Here is a 22,456-nt window from a genome sequence, read left to right as displayed (position 1 = left end):
AGTTCTTTGATGACCAAAGTGTCCACCACTCTCAGAAGAGTGGCAAGCCTCTAAAATTGACTGGATTTCGGATTGGGGAACACACCTTCTAATTATTTGGTAAGCACCACATCTCCACAAATATGGGTCATCCCATATGTAATACTTGGACTCGCTCTTAAGCTTATCCTTTTGATGCTTAGAAAAATTAGGAGGGAAGGTACGACTAACCAAATAATTAGCTATGGGTACATACCAAGGAACCACCTCAGATATTGCTTGCAAGCTATCAAGTGAAAATGCATCATTGATAGGAGTGGAGTCACTTTTAATATGTTCTAAGTGACTCAAGTTGTCCGCCACCAAATTTTGGGAACCACTCCTATCTTTGATTTCTAAATCAAACTCTTACAGTAACAATATCCAATGGATTAACCATGGTTTTGACTCTTTCTTAGCTAACAAATACTTCAAAGCCGCATGGTCTGAATATACTACCAACTTAGTTCCAAGTAAATAAGCTCGGAATTTATCCAAAGCAAAAATAATAGCTAAAAGTTCTTTTTCAGTGGTAGTATAATTAGACTGGGAACCATCTAAAGTTTTAGAAGCATAAGCAATAATATAAGGGTCCTTACCTTCGCGTTGAGCCAGCGGCGCTCCTACCGCATAGTTAGATGCATCACACATGATCTCGAATGGCCTACTCCAGTCAGAGCTTGGGTCAAGACAATCTTCAGCTTGTCAAATGCTTCCTTGTAATCTTCACTCAATTCAAACTCTACGTCTTTCTGCAGCAGACGGGACAGGGGTAGTGCAACCTTACTGAAGTCCTTGATAAAAAACCTGCATGACCAAGAAAAGAACGGACTTCCCTCACAGAGGATGGGTAAGATAAACCAGAAATAACATATACCTTTGCAGGATCAATAGATATACCAATATTAGAAACAACATGGCCTAGAACAACACCTTGCTTTACTATAAAATGACATTTTTCAACATTAAGCACCAGGTTTGAACTAGTACATCTTTCTAATACTCTAGCAAGACTATCCAAACAAAGGTCAAAGGAATCACCATAAACACTAAAGTCTTCCATAAATACTTCCATACAATGCTCAATAAGATCTGAGAAGATACTCATCATGCACCTTTGAAACATAGCTGGTGCGTTACATAAACCAAAAGGCATTCTCTTATATGCATACGTTTCAAAGGGGAATGTAAAAGTTGTTTTCTCCTGATCTTCTGGAGTAATATGGATTTGAAAATAACCAGTATAACCATCTAGAAAACAATAGTGTGACTTACCTGATAGGTGATCAAGCATATGATCGGTGAAAGGTAATGGGTAGTGATCATTACGAGTGGCCAAATTCAAGCGCCTGTAGTCAATGCACACTCTCCAGGAATTCTGCACTCTGGTAGCCATGAGTTCCCCTTTCTCATTCTTCACTTTTGTGACGCTCGACTTCTTTGGAACCACTTATACTAGACTAACCCACTCACTATCCGAGTTTGGATAGATAATGTCGGCTTCAAGCAGTCGGGTCACTTCCTTCTTCACAACTTCCAGAATTGTGGGGTTCAACTGCCTTTGAGGTTGACGGATAGGCCATGCTCCCTCCTATAGAAAAATGCGGTACTCACAGACTTGAGGACTTATACCTACTATGTCCGCCAAAATCCACCTGATAGCTTTCTTGTTTCTTCTTAGCACACTAAGCAAACGCTCCTCTTGTTGGGAAGTAAGTTCTTTTGCAATGATAATTGGGATCTATTGATTATCTTCAAGATAAGTATACTTGAGGTGAGGTGGAAGGTGCTTCAACTCCATGTTCAGCTCATGGCTTAGCACTTAATCATCTGGAACCACTGGAGGTGGCAAGGTGTCTTCAGTATATTCAGAGGACTTTCCCACACTTGCACCGTGAGCCATGTTCTTCTCATCAACTGCCTCTTGGTGAGCTTTAGGCACAGTCTCATCAATAATGTCACACTGGAAGATGGAGTGGTCTTCCGGTGGGTGCTTCATAGCTTCATCAAGGTTGAAGCTCACTACTCTTCCATCAATCTCAACAGAATATGTACCTGAGAAGGCATCCAATTTAAACCGAGAAGTCTTCAAAAACGGCCTCCTAAGCAAGATAGATGAAGGTCTCCCAGAGTCATTAGGGGGCATCTCTAGAATGTAGAAGTCAATAGGGAAAGTCAACCCCTTAATTCTCACCAAGACGTCTTCCACAATGCTAACCACTGAGATTATGCTCTTATCTGCCAAAACAAAACGAGCTGTTGACCTTCTCAACGGTGGAAGCTTCAAAGCATCACATATAGATAATGGCATAATGCTAACACATGCACCTAAATCACACATGTAGTCAACAAATTGTACACCTCCTATAGTGCAAGTAACCATACAAGGACTGCGATCACCACATTTCTCCGGTATAGCACTCGTAAGAGCAGAAATCGAGCTACCCAAAGGAATAGTTTCTAAATCATGGATCTTTTCCTTATTCATGCACAAATCTTTTAGAAACTTAGCATACTTAGGAACCTGGCGAATAGCATCAAAAAGGGGAATAGTTACCTCAACCTTTTTGAAGATCTCCACCATCTTGGGGTCTAGATCCACTTGCTTTTTAGTTCTCCTAGCAAGGTGTGGAAAAGGAATGGGAATGGCCTCTTTCACAACATCGTCTTCCTTAGATACTCTATCCCTTGGTTGAGCAACTTCTTCTTCAACCGCATCTTGTACCTCATCCTCTTCTTCAATATCTTCTACCTCAACAACATCTTCATCTTGAATGTCTTCTCTTGAGCTTGGCTCCTCGGGACTCCTCTCTCGTAATGTAGTATCGGACCTCAAAGTAACGGCATTAATTCCACCCTTGGGGTTAGGTAAAGGTTGAGAGGAAAGTACACTAGAGCTTGAAGGTTGATTGTTGGAGGTAGAGAGTGGGTCCATACAGGATATAAGAGCTTGTAGAGTGGAGGTAAGACCGGTGAGGCTAGAGGTAAGTGAATTTTGAAGCTCTTTTTGTTCTTGAAGGATAGAACATAGTGTTTCATCTTGGTTAAAGGAAGAAGGAGGGTAGGTAATTTGAGGGGCTTGTAGTTGGTTGAGTTGAGGTGCTTGAGCTTGCCTTTGGTAAGGTGGCTGGTATCTTTGGCCTTGGTTATGCTGTTGGAATGGGGGATTTTATTGATACCGGTTCTGTTGATAATTGTTGTTTCACCTTTGATTTCCACCATTGTCTCTGCCTCCTTGGTTGTAGTTGTCTCTCCATCCTTGGTTAGAATTTTCTTGCCAACCTTGATTGTAGTTACCACTTGATTATAATTAGTTAATTACTGCCTTATTGATAGTACCCTTGATTCGGACGGTTGTAATAAGCATTAGTATCCACCAAGGTGTTGTCCTCTTAGAGTTGTGGACACTCATCAGTATAGTGAGAGTAGCAAGCACAAATTCCATAGACACTCTGAGGGACTAACTGTTGACATTATTGTTGTGAAGGAGGCAGAGGTTGTTGTTGATAGAGCTAGAACTGCTTGAGTATATTGGTCATCTCTCCCAATGTCTTGGTAAGAGCAGCTGTCTCACCACTAGAAGAAACTTCCGCAATAGCCTTCGGATGATTATTCCTTTGCCTTGCATTTTGGGTAGACTCAGCTAGATCGGTGATCAGTTGCCACGCTTCTGTCGACGTCTTATACTTTGTCAGAGAGCCATTACTCGCAGCATCCAAGAGGGTCCTGTCTCGAGGCTTCATGCCTTGGCAGAAGTAGCTAATCAACACTAGCTGGTCAATCATGTGATGGGGACATGAGTCGAGAAGATTCCAGAAGCGTTCCCAGTACTCATAGAAAGTCTCTGATTCACCTTGAATGATGCAGGAAATTTTCTTCCACAATCTATCTATAACCTCCACTGGGAAGAACTTGTCCAAGAATTTCCTTCTGAGCAAATTTCAATTAGTAACAACAGCTTCAGGTTGAGTGTAGAACCACTCCTTTGCCTTTCCCTCAAGAGAAAATGGGAAGGCATATAACCAAACGACAGTCTCATCCGCACCATGCTCCCTAGTAGTTGAACAAGCTGTTTGGAAATCCCTGAGGTGCTTGATAGGCTCTTGAGCAGGTAAACCATGAAATTTAGGCAGTAGATTAATCAATGCGATCTTCATTTCAAAATCAGCAATCAAATTCGGATGACGTGCTTGATACGGTTGTAGTGTAAAATTCGGAGCTCCTACTTCCTTGAGAGTAATTCTTCTAGGAGCTGCCATAGTATCTGCACTAAAATCAACAGAAGAGGCGTCAATGGAATTAGTAGGAGAGGAGTAAGTTTCTTCCTCAAATGACGCTTCAGACTCAACCCCAGATAAGACTGGTGAATTGGGCGAAACCCCTTCACCACCCTCAGAGGCTAACCCATGCCGAGCTCGCCTAATACGTGAAATAGTTTTTTCGATCTCAGGATCAAATACGGCTGGGCTCGAATCCGTTAATGAACGCGTCATTCAATGCAAGAAACATAGAGCTCATGGTAATAAAATATACTAAGAAAAATAAATAATAACTACTACTAATAAACAAAAAACACACAAATAAAAATAAAAAATGCAATGATGTAAATATAAAAATATTTACACCAACCAATAATTTAGCACACATATGCAAATCCCTGGCAATGGCGCCAAAAATTGATGGCTGGAAAAAAGCCGGTTAAGAATTCCTGAAAAGAATATTTTCTAAATTGCGTTGTGAGTACAGTCTTAACCGACGAGAATTCTACTATCAATTTAAATTGTGTCACAATTGATAAAAATAAATAATTGGGAGTAAATAAAAGAGTTGACATATAATAGGAGTAAATAAAAGACATGGTAATCATAATAAATTAATAAATCAAAATTGGCACTGACAATTAATTAATAAAGATCAAACAAGCAATAAAAATAAATATAAAAATAATTCAATGCGTTAATTAAATTGAAGAGTGACAAGATCCAAACATGAAGCAAAATAATCAAGTAGAAAAGAGTAATAAGGAAATTAGAAAAGAAAACTAGAAGGAAATTGACTCCAATGGAAGGTAGTAGCAACTCTCTCAAGATCCAATTTGAAGATGAACTAAGAATGCTAAGAATCCTAGGAGAAGTAATAGTGTCTCTCTCTAGAATTCAAACTAAAACTAAAAACTAGATTGAAAGTTGAAGTGTGTTCAGTCTCAGCTCCACCCCTGCCTCTAATCTGTGTTTTTGGCCTTGAAACTGGGTCCAAATTAGCTCAAAAATCGCCCCCAGCAAGTTTTGTTAAGTGCAGCACGTGACGCTTTGTCACACATATGCGTCGCTAAACCTTACACCTAGCCACGCGTACGCTTCAGTCATGCGTACGCGTCGCTGAACGACGCTCCTGGTCACGCGCATGCGTCAGCCATGTGTGCATGTCGCTCCTCGCTTCTCAGTTCTTTAGTTTCTTGTGTTCCTTCCATTTTAACATGCTTCATCTTCATCCTTTGAGCCATTCATGCCTTGTAAACCTGAAAACACTTCACAAACATATCACGGCATCGAATGGTAATAAAGGAGAATTAAAAATTAACAATTTTAAGACTTAGGAAGCATGTTTTCAATCATAGCACAAAATTAGGAAGGAAGTGAAAAACATGCAATTTACATGAATAAGTGTGAGAATAGTTGACAAAACCCACTCAATTCAGTCGAAAGTATATCATATCAACCTCTGGCCGCCGGAAAGCCACACTGACATCGCCGTTCCTTTGCCGCTGCCACTGTTGGGGTTTCTGGTCATTAGGTATGGCGTTGTTGTCGCCAAAACCCCGTCGAAATTGCTATTGCTCGGCTCAGTCATTTCTTCTCAGTTGCAGTAAGTGTTTTGGCTCCAAAAGTCCTTTTAGTCAATATTCTGTTATCTTATGCTGAAGTTTTATGGCATTGTTTGCCATAGGATTGAGTTTTAGTTATTGCATGTCGCGATTAAAGTCGCAATTGTTGTCGCCTACTGCTGTTGCAGGCTGAGAGAAAAGGAGAGTTGTCACGTAGTTGAGTTGCGATTTGTGGTAGGGGCGCTTTCCTTAAGCTCATTTTATTTTCAAGTATTATTATAAATTGATATTGATACAAAAATATATTTTTGGTGATTTTGTGAGTTTTATAGATTGACTGAGTTATTTTGAAAGAATGTAATTGTTTACTTGATTGCATTCTTGATTGATTGAGTTGGCATTGTAATAGTAAATGAAAGCTTGATTTAAAAATCCAATTTGTATATTCATATTGAGAAATGAGTTGCACTGAAAATATGGTTTATATATATATATATATATATTAAGGAATGGTTTGGTTTTGAAACTGTTTGAGGAGGCTAACAATTTTGATTTATTGATTGATTTGGTTGAAGTTAGTTTAAATTGTGATTGATGAGATTGGTTGCTTGAGTTCTGGACTTTGTTGATTTTCTTGAGTTGATTTGGTATTGTTATGATATTAGTTAGTTAGAAATTATTCAAATGGTTGGGAGATATTTACTTTGGTTTGATTGCCACCAAAATTTTATAAAAATTGGAGACTTTGTTTGAAGTGATTATTTAGGAAGATTTAGATTTAAGAATTATATTATTTGATTTTGATTTATTGAGAAAAAGATTTATTTTTGAGTTTAATTTATTAAGAAAATAATTAATTATGTTTTGAGTTTTATTTATTTAAGAAAAGAATTATACTATTTTGAGTTTAATTTATTAAGAAAGGAATCATATTTTGAGTTTGATTTATTTAAGAAATAAATTATCTTTTGAGTTTGATTTGATATGAAAAGACTTATGTTTTGAGTCTGATTAAAGAATTATCTTTTGAGGAGTTTTGGTAAATTCAGAGTATTTGAATTTAATTGGTGAAGAAAGATGATTTTGGGTCTCAAAAAATTTTTGAACTTGAGAATAAAGTTGAAAGTGGGCTTTGTTCAATTATTTTAAATCTGAGGGTTATGCTTTGGGGGATTTCAAACAAAATTGAAGAATGGATTATCGAGGTTAATTTGAGACTTTTGATTTGGTGAAAAAAAATTATTGAATTGATCTAAATTAAAGATGATGTTGAGAATTTTCTCTCTTGGTGCGGTGGACAAGTTTGACGTTGAGGATTTCTTCATTTGTCGCACTGAAAAGATGGATAGAAGGTCGAGGATTCCCTTCAGTTCAATTCTGCATTGTTGATTCTAATTTTGGTTATGTTTGACTATGTTGGATCGAAATTAGTTTTGGATTGATATGGTGAGGACGGTAGTTTTGTCCTGCTCACGTATAGGAAAGTTGAGATTGTAAATTCTCTCTCTTACCATGATAGATAAGCTGAGGTTGAGGATTCTCTCTCTTGTTATGGTGGGCAAGCGGGGTTGAGAATTTCCTCTCTTGTCACATCGAGGAATTGAATAGAGAAGGTTGAGGATTCCCTTTGATTCAATTTCTGGCTGTGATATGAACGAGTTAGGTTGTGAATTCCCTATTTTTACATCACGGCCTCTCTCTGATAGAAAGGTTGACGATTCCCTCCTAGAAGGTTGAGGATTCCCTTTGTGTAGAGTGACGATATTCGGGTTAGCTACCGGGTGTGTCAGATTCTGGTAGTTTAACCGATACGTGAGCTCATGGCCAATAGGACAGGCATGCATCGTATGCATCTATGTGACATTATTTGGGTGTGCATATTAAATTTGGTTTGTCTATGTGAATATTTTTGTGTAACTGCTAATTGCCATACTTGCTGTAATTGCTCTGGATTGTGTTTGAACTTTATTACTTGTGATTGTGACTGTTTGGTTTGGACGATGGTGGTTGAAGTGGTGGTTTGATTATGCTTTGGGCCAGAGGCCGTGACTGTTTATATTTTATTCTGGAGGCCGAGGTTGTGTTTATGTTGGGCTGGAGACCGTGATTGGTTATGTTTAGGCCGGAGGCCATGATTGGTGAGTTTGGATTGATTGATCCTTTAGTATATATTGAATGTTATGTGATTTATCGAGAATGGAACTTTTTATAAATTCAAGATATGTAGTTGGATTTTTCGGATTTATTTATATGTTGATATTTGAATAGATTCATAAGACGAACAATAATTACTGTAATTTAAATCAATTTTCTTTATACGTATCCTCTTATGACAATTCTTAAAAATACTCTATTGAGAACCAGCGAGGACGATATTCTCACTCCCTACAGATTTTTCTTTTTAGGACGGACAAAGAGTTTAAGGAATTCCTTCTGTGAATCTGATTGTGTTATATATTATTGTATATATATATATATATTATAGTTTTTCCTCGCTTTTATTAATATATTTTTGTAAGAGGGATAGGAGTTGTAATGATATGTTTGCTTATACTATTTATAAGTTACTTGTATACGAAATTTGGTATGTTTATATATATATATGATTTAATTTGGTTATATATATATGCATGTTTGAAAAGAAAAAGAACTTTTGGTTCTTCAAAGAAAACAGCAGTACGATTTTTGAATTAAAGGCTCCTATCTTATTATTAAACATATCAGAGTCGTCATAATATTTCTTGTTATCAGAATGGCGCAGTTGGAAGCGTGACATTATGATTGTAAGGGTGTTACATGTTTGATCTCAATAAAGTTTTGAAGTTGGACCAGTTGAAAATAGACATGCATGAGATCACTTAGCATGTAATTTCTATATTACTCATCCAAATTTGATCTATGCTTAAATATATTAATATGATGATTATCGTGGTTCAGTCATGACACTAATGCGATAAAAACTGTGGTAATTTCATAACTAATATATGAGACAGATCAAATTGTTAAAGTAATTGGGGAATAACATTCAGATGTGCATTTAAAGTTTATAAAATGTGATTATCTCAGAAAAGAATATATGTATAGCACAAGTGGGAGATTATTGAAAATTTATTAATTTCTTAATTTATTTGTGGACAATACATATATATATCAATTATAATCAGAAATTATGTTATTCCACATTAAATAATTATATAATGGTGATCTCATTTATTATCTTAAATACTGAATTAAATAAATCATAATTACTTTTGATTTGGAGTTAAATAAGATAAAACTAGAGATACCATTTTTTTTAAGGTTTTAGGATTTAGTGTGTGCCATGCTCAAATATATATAGTAACTTCAGGTTTTTGGTCCATAATACACCGAAGTTGTCCCATAGCTCTTTTTCCATTAGAGGAGCCATAATTCAGCTCTATTAATAATAGAGAAGCTTTGGTTGAAAAAAACTGAGACAACTCTTTAATTATTTTTATAAATACAAGTATACTTTCGTATTATGATATATATTTTTAGTAACTTAATATGAATGATCTAAATTATAAAATTATTTGTTCTAACACATAAAACATATTTTATAATCTTGCTGATTTCAAGTTTTTTTTTGTTATTGTACAAATAATTTTTAGTAAGTAATTTAATTTGTGAGTAAATGTTCAGTTCAAAATGATTGTCCAATTATATTTGTGGATATTAACTAAGAAAATTATTAAAACGCTCTTGATTTTACATAATTTTAAGTAAGTGTATTATATCTTTTTTAATTAAATTATTTGCCTAATTTTTTATGTTCCATTTATTTTTTCTTTTTTTCGTTCAATACATCATTAGCAGTAAAAAGATAATTAAAATTTGAGTAAATTTTTAACTTGATTTCTAAATTCACGGTTTAATCAACTTGATTTCTGAATTTTTTTTGAAATGTTTAAGCAATTTACGTTTGTTCTTACGAGCATTTTCATCTTTCTGCTATTCACAGAGTGCCTGCATGGATGATTAATTGATTATGTTATCAAGTAGTAATTATTGGAAGTAATGACCGGAATATCAAACTATGAGGGAAGAAGGAGAAAAAGGAAAAGAAATAGGTATGGCAAAAATTTTCAGCGGAACGGATACTTGTAAGAATTTATTTGTTGGGAGACAAATACAAGGACAGTTTTTTATTCGCAAAGACGGAGGACAAGGCCGCATGTAATAACCGGGGCGGAGGTAGGAATAGAGGTCCCTGCTCCATGGAGACTCATTAAATTTCCATATATATAAAAAATTTAAAATACTTTTACTATATATATAACATATATGAGATTGAGATAATCTTAACCGGCATTCTCCAAATTCAAACTCTTCAGATTCTTTTCCCTCAAACCCTCAGCCTCTCCTCTGAGTTCTCTCATGAAAGCATGCACACTGCCGACCACCGCCTCCCAACCCCTCACCACCACCTCCCACCCCCTTAGTCCCTCATCCCCACCTATCGAGGTCACTATCATGCTCACTGCAGCAGAGAGTGCGTCCTTGGAGTGTTTGTCATCTTCGGCCTCTTTGCGTCGTGTTATTGCCGGTCTTCAGACATGATGTTTGTAATAATAACAGAAGATTATTTAGTTTTTTTTATTTTTTCAATTTTTTTCAATTTTTTAAAAATCTGCAGATATCCATAGAGTTCCCAATTCCTTGCGAATATAGGTTCTCCTTTACCCGTCACGGAAAGAGGGCAGGAATAAGGACTAAAAATAGAGGCGGGGACACAGAGCATGTCCCCACACCATGTGGGTACCCATTACCATGTGTAATTAGAAGCAGAATTTGTTATTTTTGGTGATAAACAGTAAATACGAAGTGTTATGGTCTTGTATCTCTAAATTTTTATTTTCTAAAGCAAAAAAAATTATAAAAAAATAAAATAAAGATTTAATTATTATTAAACTTATAAATTTTATTAGAATTTTTTATTTTAATTTGAAAATAATTAAATTCTCACTTTTTAATTTAACTAATTTTTTATTTTAAAAATTTTTGATCTCATATTTAATTGAGTTGTACAAGAATTATATGCATTATTTTGATAGTATATGATATTAATAGACTTGTTTGGATGAACTTTTTTTTAAAAAAAATTTTGAATTATTTTTTTATAGATCTTATAGAAAAATAAAAGTAATTTTATGTTTGGTTATTTCATAAAAAAATATCTTTTTATTTGTCAATTATGTTTGGATATAAGAATATAAAATATTTTTTGTTTATTTATTTTATGAAAAATAGTTTTTAAATGAAACATCTTTTTAAAAAATTGTAAATTGTAGCTTTTGAAAAAATATGTTTTTTACTTTTTTTTACTTTTTTTATTTTTACTACTAAAAATTTACTAAATACGTAAAAAAATAAAAAAGATACTTTTTATTGAAATTTTTTTCTATCGACTTAGGTTTATTTTAGTAAAACTTTTACTTTTCAAAAATAGCTTATAAAAGCTAACATTTAAATGCTAATTTTTTAAAAATTGTAGGATCTGTATTTGATAAATTAAATTAAAAATAATTTTTAATAAGCAAAAGCAACAATATGTGTATTTGGTGAAACAACTTTTAAAATTTTAAAAAATACTAGTAGATATTAATGTAAGAATTAAATTTGAATATTAATTAATGTATAAAATTATATTAAGTTATATTAGACTTTTTAATTTTGATAAACACAAATTAACTTTAAAAAAAATTTTTAGATACTTTTAAAAATATTTTAGCTTTTAAAAAGAGCTAAACCTCAAAATGATCCCTGAGATTGACATCGTGCACTAAAATCGTCCCTGAGATTCCAATTGCACTAATTACGTCCCTGAGATTGAGAAAAGTGCACTATATTAGTCCCTGGCCCATTTTTCATTAACAACATGATGACATGGCTTGATGACGTGGACGGTAAGTGACACGTGTCACTGACGTTAGGATTTTTGCTAGTAAAGAATTTTACAAAAATATAGTCGCGTTGTGAGTATAGATTCTAAACCAACAAAAAATCCCTACGTACAAACGTTTTGGTTGTCACTAGTAACAAACCCCTAAATAAATTGATAACCGAAGTATTTAAACCTCAGGTCGTCTTCTCAAGAAATTGCAGGGAAGTATGATTTATTATTAGTTATGGAAAAACAGTGTTTGGGTTTGAAAAAGATTTTAAGCAAGAGAAATAGATTGCAAGAATTAATAAATTAATAACTAATAAAATTCTTGGCAATGTATGAAAACTGGAAGTCCTATCCCATTTATCCTTATCAATTGTGATGGGAATTGGATTTTTCTCCCACTAAATTAACCTCTAACTATGAAGGTAAGTCAAGTGGATGGAATAATTTTGGTTCCTCAGGTCCTAGTCTTTCCTTGGGAAAGGCTAGAGCTAGTGGAACTCGAATTAATTCTTGAAGAATTCCAATTTTCAATCAACAATGAGTTTGACAACTCAAGAGTTACCAATTAATCAATTAAAGCCAAGAATATAAAAAGCTAAATGAAAAATCATAAATCTAAAATACCTCAATTGCATTAATAAAATAAAATCAAGCCAAACATGAAGAGTCATAAGCCAAATAAGCAACGTCAATAATCAACAATTAAGAGAAGTCGAAATAAAAAGATATTGAACCTGATAGAAAGATGAGATAAAAATATTCCTAAGTTCTAAAAATCCTAATCCTAATCCTAAGAGAGAGGAGGGAACCTCTCTCACTAAAAACTACATCTAAATCCTAAAAAGTGTGTATTCTCTATCTATCTTATGAATGGGTGGATTCCTCTATATATAATCCTTCAATCTGTGTTCTCTGGGCTTGGATCTGGGCCAAAAAGGGCCCAGAAATCGCTGAGGATGACTTCTACAAGTTCTGCAGATCGCGCACGTCACGCGTCCGCGTGGGTCACGCGGTCGCGTCATCTGGAGTGTTGCTCTTCCACGTGGTCGCGTCAGTCATGCGCCTGTGTCAGTTGTATTTCTCAAGTCACGCGTTCGCCTCATCCATGCGCTTGCGTCAATTCCTTTTTGTGCGAACCACGCGTTCGCGTCGTCCATGCGGACGCATCATGGCCAGTTTCTTCAAAAACTCCATTTTATGTTTTCCTTCCATTTTTGTATGTCTTCTTTTCCATCCTTTAAATCATTCCTGCCTTAGAAGATCTGAAAATACTTAACACACAAATCACGGTATCGAATGGCAATACAAGGTAATTAAAATTAATATTTTTAAAGCCTAGGAAACATGTTTTTCACATACATCACATAATAAGGAAAGGAAAAGTAAAACCATGCAATTTCACATGCATAAGTGGGTGAAGGATTGAATAAATCACTTAAATTCAGCACAAAATATATCATAAAATATGGGTTTATCAACCTCCCCACACTTAAATAATAGCATGTCCTCATGCTAAATCCAAGAGAAAGAATAAGGTAAACTGGTGGAATCTCATGCAATGCAATCTATCCTAGATGCAACTACCTAAATGAGTCATGCAAATCTAGTTATTATTCACCTATATATAAAGCTTTACATTTAGTTAAATTAATTCACATTCTCAAGGAATCATATACGCATAGTCAACCTTAGATAATATTAAAGCACTTTTACAATTGAGATGGGGAAATAAAATGTTTTTCAAACTTGCAAGACGATTAACAATAGAGGTATAGATATATGGTGATGAGCTATTGAACCCTCACTGGATTTTGTCTTTATTCTCTAGTCACTCAGTGTTTATTGGGTTAATCACTCTATTCTTCTTTTTATCCTTGTTTTATATAACTTTGTTCTTCATCTAACCAGTCAACAATTATAGAATATAGACATACAAAAATCATGAGGTCTTTTCAAGGTTGTAATAGGGCCAAGGTAGAGGTAAGGGTATATGTATAAGGCTAAGTGAGCTAATAAGTGAATCCTTGATTAGTCTAAGATCTCACCTAACATATACATACTTTATACAAATCAAAAAGTTTCTTAACTTATTTGCCCAAAATTTCACTTTGTATTGCAAACTCATGCATTGAATTTTACTTTGTCCCATGTGCATTGATTCTTTTTATTTTGTGTTTGGGGAAATTAATTATTATTTATTTTTTTTGTATCCCCATATTGAAATAATTTTTTTTAATGCACATGGTAATTTAATTATTTTGATTTCACATGAGAATGCTTCCCAAATTTTTACATAACTTGTTCAATTTAATTTCCTACTTTTTCTATCATCCCATGTTCCCATAAAATTCCCCACACTTAAATTATACACAATTTCTATCTTAAGCTAACCAAAGATTCAACTTGGGATTTTTATTTTGTTTTTCTGCTTAAGGCTAGTAATGTGGTTGTAAAACAGAAGGGGATTAAAAAGCTCAAGGGGGCTAACAAGGATGGCATAAAAGGTAGGCTTTATTTGGGATAAGTGAGTTAATAATCAAACATGGCCTCAATCCTATCTTGGTATGTATCTATATTCTATAATTGGACATATAGATTAAAACAAAGTAAAGAACACCAGAATAACTAAGAAGGGCGGAACACACAGGAATAAAATATTATGGTTTAAATGTAACCATGCAATTAAGCTCAAAACTCACAGGCCGTGTGTTCTCTAACTCAAAAATCATATATTAGTTATATATGTCAAGCAAGTAAAAATTAAGAGTTCCCATTATTCTCAATGTAAATCTTAAGGTGGCTTTAAAGTTTTAGTGTTTCTCCTTGATGAAATGTTGTTAACTAACTAACATGTAATACTATATATACAAGGTGTGGGTTGTTTTTATTTTCAATCTAATCAACTATCATATGCTAAAAAGGGTAAACTATACTAATTGATCCACTTAATATATAACTAGTAAACTATGGTGCAAATCGAGCTAAATATCCAGGATGTATATATAGCCCAAAGTGCATAATACAAAAAGTACAATAAAAGCAAAAGAGAGAAGTGTGCAAAAATACAGAAAATGGACAAAATAAGAAGAGAGTCTGTAGTAGTTCACCAAAATAAATAGATGCCAGAGATGGCGACCTCCCCACACTTAAATAATAGCATCGTCCTCGATGCTCACTTAAGCAGGGTGTGACGAAGTGTCATCTCTGGAAGGATGGGATGCTGGTGTCTCGATGGTAAGCTGAGGATCTGCAGTCACTGTGAGGATCGGAAGAGTGGTCTGCTGAATCAGGGGCTCTGTCTGTAGAGGAACCTCCGGATCTGAGGTCTGTAGCTGGTGGTGCTCCTCATGATGTGGTGCAGTATGGCCGGGACCTCCCTGCTCAGCCTGGATAGGTGCCTCCTCCTCATGATCGCTCACCTCCTCCTCAGATGTGTCAGAGGGCGTGTCGGGCTCGGAGGGAATGTCAGCTTGAGGTGCTCATAGCGTCGCTTGTGGCGACGCTCAGACCTCTCAAAAAGTCACCTGGTGCGACGATCAGATCTTTCAAACTGCTGCTGGTGATGGCACTCCATCTGATCTAGGCGGACAAAGAGTCGGTACACCAGATGGTAGACGGGCTCAGGAGCATGTGGGTGTGCAATGGGTGGTGCTGGTCTAGTGGGAGCAGAAGGGGTAGCTGAAGAGGTGGCTGCCTCAGTAGTGTCAGTTAGAAATGGAGGGCGGTAGCCGAAAGCCAGGAACTTCCGACTGTGCAGGATGATCTTTTGGCACTCTGCTGCGAGGGGCTTTTCATCAACAGCCTCCCAAGGTACCTCAGCTCGGCGATCCAACTGAGTAATCAGGTAAGGAAAAGAGAGGGTGCCTCTAACATGGACCCTGGCCATGTAATGCCGGATGAAGCGAGGTAGATAAAGGTCCTTACCCATCATCACACACCAGATGAGGGTAATCATAGCAGCTGGCACCTCCGTCTCATGAGTGCTCGGCATCACATAGTTGCTCAGAATCTGTTGCCATAATCGAGCCTCATCATTTAGATATATAAGCCTGATTCCCTTTGGTACCAATGTGCTAGTTCCCATGACCCGAGGAATAGTAGGATCAAGAGTGATGTCCTTCTTTACTGCATTCCAATCAAACCTCATGAATCTCATATCTTCCTCAGCTTTCTGGTAACCATCTGGCTGATCTGATTTAGGTGAAAAATGGAGGATTTCTTCAGTTGCTTCCTCGGTAATCAGAATCTGTTTGCCTCTGAGCTGTACTGCATCCAGGGATGATAGAAAGTAGTTACTGTAGAATTCTCTAACCCAGGATGAGTTGACCTCAGTTAGGTTCCTCTCCAGGAAGAACCAGCCTCTCTGTTTGATCTAATATGAGGTGTACTGCTGGAGTTCTTCTGAAATTTTCAGGGTCCTTTCCATATGTAGGTTCCTGGCGGTGGCAAAGGTTGGGTATTTCAGCTCACAGTATTTGTTTGCAAATTTTACCGGGTCAGCTAAAGGTACCAATTGATCAGCCTTTTCCTACGGGGTAAAGTTCTTCTCCCGCCAGGAATCATCATGTAAGATGCCAAGGATGGAACCAGAGGATTCTCCTCTTTTCTGTTTGCCAGTGGTGACTTTGCCCTTTCCCCTGCCTTGAGATTCAGACATCTTGAAAAATAGAATTTCCAAGATATAATTGAGAAATAAAAGCAGGAAAACAAGTAGGCAAATAACAAGATAAGCAGTAAGTGGCAAAGGATCAGTAGAAGAATGAAATGAGTTAAGGAAATGTATATTTTGGATTATGTTGGAGTTGAAAAGCTGAGATGAGAAATCACATTCCAAAATATGTTAGAAGTGGAAAGCTTGTTAATTAGGAAAAACAATTATCATGCCATGGGTGAAATTAATTTAAAGAAGTAGTGAAAAAGGGAAGTGGGAAGTTAGAAAGTTAAAAGTGGTTAAAATTGAAAAAGAGGTTAGAAAGCGAAAATCAGTGAGTTAGTAAAAAGGAAGTCAGAGTAAGTGGCATGATGATTGGTTTCCAAGTAACAAGAATTTCACAAATTTAAACAACAGTTAACTCATATTCAAGCAGGAAAAACAGGGTATTGATGATGATTCAGATAGATATAGAAGTAGTAAAAAGTAAAATCAAACCATCAATAAATCAATTTATTAACCAGGAGATCAAAAGTAATAAGAATGATGGCCCGTGCATTCAAGAATAGGCTTGGTATGCATGAAGCAGTTAAAAAATGAGAATTGCCAAAACCAATACTTGAATGTTGAAGGAAAAGTAATTTGCAGAAAATTGGGCAGCATTCCGGCTAAAATTGGATGTTCCCGGAAAACAAATAACAAGAATAGTTCATATGTATTGAAATAAGGCTGCACAAATAGCAAGAATAAGAAAGAGCACTGTAACAGCAGCATGTAACAGTTAAGAGCAACATATGAACAGGATCAACATCATAGCCAGAATAAATTGCAGAATAGATAAATAGATAACAGGAACGGTGCAATTATCAGGCCTAAATCCACTATCCAGATCCTAGCTACCTAACCACCTAGAATCCACTGCAAACATGCATCTCTATCTATCCTAATATAAACAAATTCTGAAAAATGTGCAGCGAACTAGGAATGAAAGGAAATCGGTGTACGACGGAACCTGGTATGCGAAGAACAAGGGATAGGATAGAGGGAGCGTAGTGGCGGCACCGGGAGGGAGGCACGGTGGCGCTGTGGTGGTGCAATGGCCGTCAGAGGTTGGCCGCGGTGAGGTGGCAGTGGCGAAGGAAGGCGAGAGTGTTGGGAATTGATGAGAGGGGGTGGTTCGGGGTGGTGGCCGGTGGAGGGGGCAGCGCCGGTCGAAGGCTTACAGCGGTGGTGCAGTGGTGGAGGAGAGTGAGAAAGAGGGGAATGGAAGAAGGAGGAGAGGGAATGGCTGGGTGTCGCGGTCGGGTTGGGTGGTGGTGAATTGGCGGCGGCGCGGTGGTGGGGGCGGCTGGCGGGTGGTTGAGAGGGGGAGAGGTGCAGAGGAGAGGAAGAAGAAGAAGTGGAATGAGGGGGCGACGGGTAGGGTTTCGCGTCACTGGAGGTTAGTAAATTTCAATCCACGCGGTCGCGTGGCTAGGTGGATGGAGGGGCTGATGCGATCGCGTGGCTGACGCAATCGCATGGGTCAGAAGAGAAGATGGGTGACGCGGATGCGTGATGCACGCAACCGCGTCGCTGGAATTTGTGCTAGACGCACGATTCCTGTGTCGTTTTAGCGCAACTCTCTGTTTGATATAGGGGGTCATAATATCTGCGCGACACGATCGCGTTGCTCACGCTTTCGCGTGGAATGGGTGTTGTGTAAGTGACGCGTTCGCGTTAGGGATGCGCACGCGTGGGTTGTTTTGTGCTAAATGCACACTAGCCCCACGATTCCGGCCCAACTTTCTGGGCGTTGGATCTTGACACCGATATCCAGATCACGCGTTCGCGTGAGTGACGCAGACGCGTGGTAGGCCCTTTTTCGCAACTGGCGCGATCGCGTGGGTCATGCGGTCGCGTGTACAATTTTGCTAAAGGCAGCCTCCAGCTTGCTTCAGCGTGACTCTCTGTTTACTTTCCTTTTCTTTAATGCACTTGTGACGCGGACGTGTCAGCGATGCTGTTGCGTCGCGTGCTCTCTTCTCTTTTTTTTTATATGCAGTATGCAGAATGCAAAATGCAGTGAATGTCATGCAAAAATTGCAGGTTCAAACAAAATTCAAAAGCAAAGCAAAATGGAAAGGGAACGATCATACCATGGTGGGTTGTCTCCCACCTAGCACTTTTAGTTAAAGTCCTTAAGATGGACATTTGATGAGCTTTCTGTCATGGTGGCTTATGCTTGTACTGATCCTGGAATCTCCACCAGTGTTTGGAATGCCAGCATCCTCCGGGGTCCCAAACAAGGTACATAAAACCCTTAGGTGAGTTCAAGAAGGCTTCAAGGCTCCCGGGGTGTGGAATGTCAGAACAGACTCCATAATCCCAAACTTTTCTGCTACACCCGTCTTTGTCTTGATCTACATTTTTCCAGCCGGGTGGTAAGTAGTCTGAATTCTCACTGCAGTGACCAAACAGCTTCTAAGATCCTTTCAATTGAGCTTGACACCAATCTTCGCACCTCAAATTGAAGTGTGAAATCTCATTGAATCTTGCATACTAGTGCTGAGTGTGAGTCATTCCCCTTTTTCTCTTAAAGTCGCAAAGAGCTCTAAGCTGGCCATCTGTTTCAAGTAAACCATATTCAAGTGGAAAAGTAAAGATGAAAGTCAAGGATTTTACCCACTTGAAGTTCGTATTGGGTGGTAATGGCCGTGGGATAGGTGTTTCTGGTGGTTCTGCAAGACTTACTCCCTTGTGGTCTTCAGTGAATTCCTCCACTTCTTGGCAATTTTCTTCCAATTCAACCATGTCTTGATTAAGGTCATCGATATCTTCTTCATCACTCGAGTCATAATTGGGAGGTTGAGAAAAGTCGACCTCTACATCATCTTCGTATTCACTTGGGGAAGATTCTTCTGTCTCAAAGAATTCACTTGCGGATGCAAGAGCATTACTAGGAGAACTTGAGTGGTGACTATCATCATCAAGAAAACTTGAGTCTTAGGTCATTCCGTCCAGTTCCTCATAAGATACCTACCTTGGGGGTTGTGCACTATCCTCCTTAGCATTAATTGTAACATCCTCGACGGAATTCTCCACAACTCTGGATTCCTGCGGAGGTTCGGCATCTCCTAAATCTTCAACCAACTCTTCTTTTTTTACAATGATAGCATCCTATACTTGTTCCAATACGAAGTTATGCTCTATGCTGTCCACTGGAGCTTCTCGTGTCTTCTTCACAATACATTCTTCATTAGATTGTCCACATGAAGCCATGGGAGTCTGTTGAGTGTCCGAACGTCTGGAAGATAATTGATTTATTGCTTGCTCCAGTTGATGAAGGGTTGCATTGAATTGGTTTACTGATTCTTCGAAGCGAACCTGTGATTCTTGGCTTGATGGATATGGACATGGTGTGTAGGAGAGTGGTGGTTCTTGGGAGTAATTGGATTGGCGTTGGGGCGGATAAGGATCATATGGTGGCGAATGGTGAAAAGAAGCTTGTGAGTATGGTGGGTTGAGGTTGTGTTGAAAGGAGGGTCTCTGAGCATAGGGTGGGGCTTGTTTGTAGCTACAAGGCGATCCACCAAATCTATCAGTTGGGCATGCATTGTAGAATGGTCTTTGTCCATGATATCTAGGAGGATGTTGTTGCCTAAAGGGGTGATCAGATCCTCGTGGCTCCATCCATCTTTGATTGCTTAGACCTTGATGCATAGTCCTGATATAGCTTCCATTCCATGCAACAAAATTAGAACAAAACTCAAAGAGAGAGGGGTGAGAATTCATAGTAGTTATTAGAAATGAGGAGGGAAGAAAAGAAACAAATAAACAAGTAAAAGAAAAATATTTACAATAACCAATAATAAGGCACACGTTTGCAATTCCCCGGCAACGGCGCCATTTTTTTGACGTTAGGATTTTTGCTAGTAAAGAATTTTACAAAAATATAGTCGCGTTGTGAGTATAGATTCTAAACCAATAGAAAATCCCTTCGTACAAACATTTTGGTTGTCACTAGTAACAAACCCCTAAATAAATTGATAATCGAAGTATTTAAACCTCGGGTCGTCTTCTCAAGGAATTGCAGGGAAGTATGATTTATTATTGGTTATGGAAAAACAGTGTTTGGGTTTGAAAAAGGTTTTAAGCAAGAGAAATAGATTGCAAGAATTAATAAATTAATAACTAATAAAACTCTTGGCAATGTATGAAAACTGGAAGTCCTATCCCAGTTATCCTTATCAATTGTGATGAGAATTAGATTTTTCTCCCACTAAGTTAACCTCTAACTATGAAGGTAAGTCAAGTGGATGGAATAAGTTTGGTTCCTCAGGTCCTAGTCTTTCCTTGGGAAAGGCTAGAGTTAGTGGAACTCGAATTAATTCTTGAAGAATTCCAATTTTCAATCAACAATGAGTTTGACAACTCAAGAGTTACCAATTAAGCAATTAAAGCCAAGAATATAAAAAGCTAAATGAAAAATCATAAATCTGAAATACCTCAATTGCATTAATAAAATAAAATCAATCCAAACATGAAGAGTCATAAGCCAAATAAGCAACATCAATAATCAACAATTAAGAGAAGTCGAAATAAAAAGATATTGAACCTGATAGAAAGATGAGATAAAAATATTCCTAAGTTCTAAAAATCCTAATCCTAATCCTAAGAGAAAGGAGGGAACCTCTCTCACTAAAAACTACATCTAAATCCTAAAAAGTGTGTATTCTCTATCTATCTTATGAATGGGTGGATTCCTCTATTTATAATCCTTCAATCTGTGTTCTCTGGGCTTGGATCTGGGCCAAAAAGGGCCCAGAAATCGTTGAGGATGACTTCTGCAAATTCTGCAGATCGCGCATGTCACGCGTTCCCGTGGGTCATGCGGTCGCGTCATCTGGAGTGTTGCTCTTCCACGTGATCACGTCAGTCATGCGCCCGCGTCAGTTGTATTTCGCAAGTCACACGTTTGCCTCATCCATGCGCTCGCGTCGATTCCTTTTTGTGCGAACCACGTGTTCGCGTCGTCCATGCGGACGCGTCACTACCAGTTTCTTCAAAAACTCCATTTTATGCTTTCCTTCCATTTTTGTATGTCTCCTTTCCATCCTTTAAATCATTCCTGCCTTAGAAGATCTGAAAATACTTAACACACAAATCACGGCATCGAATGGCAATACAAGGTAATTAAAATTAATATTTTTAAAGCTTAGGAAACATGTTTTTCACATACATCACATAATAAGGAAGGGAAAGTAAAACCCTGCAATTTCACATGCATAAGTGGGTGAAGGATTGAATAAATCACTTAAATTCAGCACAAAATATATCACAAAATATGGGTTTATCAGTCACTCCATGATTTGGCCACGTGTAATGATATGATGATGTGGTGACTGGTGACACGTGGCATGCTGATGTGGATAGTTGTGTCACGTGTCACAATGTTATTTGGCCACGTGTTTGTTTGTGCCACGTGTCGCAACAGTAGTCGTCCACGTGTCATCCATTATGTCATCGTTGTAGATACCAAATTAGTCCCTCATTTTAGTCCCTGAAATTGAATGTCGTACACCAAACTAGTCCCTTCACCAATTTTTTCTCATTTTTTTTAAATTTAAAATTTTCAATATCTTAGATGCACTAATTTCAATTCTGTTTTTTCATATATCGTTTAAATACAAGTGCTTTCATAAAAATTTTTAAGATTTTAGTTTTAATTATATAATTTTTTTAATAATTTAACATTGGTAAATATTGTAATATATAAGTATGTTATTATAAAAAAATAATTATATGAGTAATTGGACACATTTTTTTTCATAAAAAAACATGTGCTTTTAATAACAAATCAATAATTAAAATATACATTTTTTTCTTATGAAATACATGTTTTCGTTATGTGTAAATGAGCTAGATTGAAGGTACTTCAAACACTCTCACTATCATCTCCGACTTCTGCAGTTAGGGGCGGAGCCAGGTGGTAAGGGGGCGATGGCCCCCCTAATTTTAATTTTTTACATGTAAATTATATGTAAATTTCAATTTAGCCTTCCCTTAA

The 22,456-nt window shown here is 37.2% G+C and overlaps 1 protein-coding gene across 1 annotated transcript; it reads right to left on the bottom strand.

The window, feature by feature from the left end:
• Window positions 1-1,840: 1,840 nt before the first annotated feature.
• LOC130980896 (uncharacterized) lies at window positions 1,841-2,953 on the bottom strand. Its single transcript, XM_057904541.1, has one exon. It carries the CDS (start codon window positions 2,951-2,953, stop codon window positions 1,841-1,843), a length of 1,113 nt encoding a protein of 370 aa, XP_057760524.1.
• Window positions 2,954-22,456: the final 19,503 nt, after the last annotated feature.

Source organism: Arachis stenosperma, chromosome 5, assembly GCF_014773155.1.
Source record: "Arachis stenosperma cultivar V10309 chromosome 5, arast.V10309.gnm1.PFL2, whole genome shotgun sequence".
In the NCBI taxonomy this organism is placed as follows: Eukaryota; Viridiplantae; Streptophyta; class Magnoliopsida; order Fabales; family Fabaceae; genus Arachis; species Arachis stenosperma.
Note: the sequence above shows the minus strand (reverse complement) of the source record. Positions and strands in the feature narration are given on the sequence as shown.

What these genes read in the sequence shown, in the direction of transcription:
- LOC130980896 (XM_057904541.1), bottom strand. Translation starts at nt 2,953, where the DNA reads ATGGACCCACTCTCTACCTCCAACAATCAACCTTCAAGCTCTAGTGTA.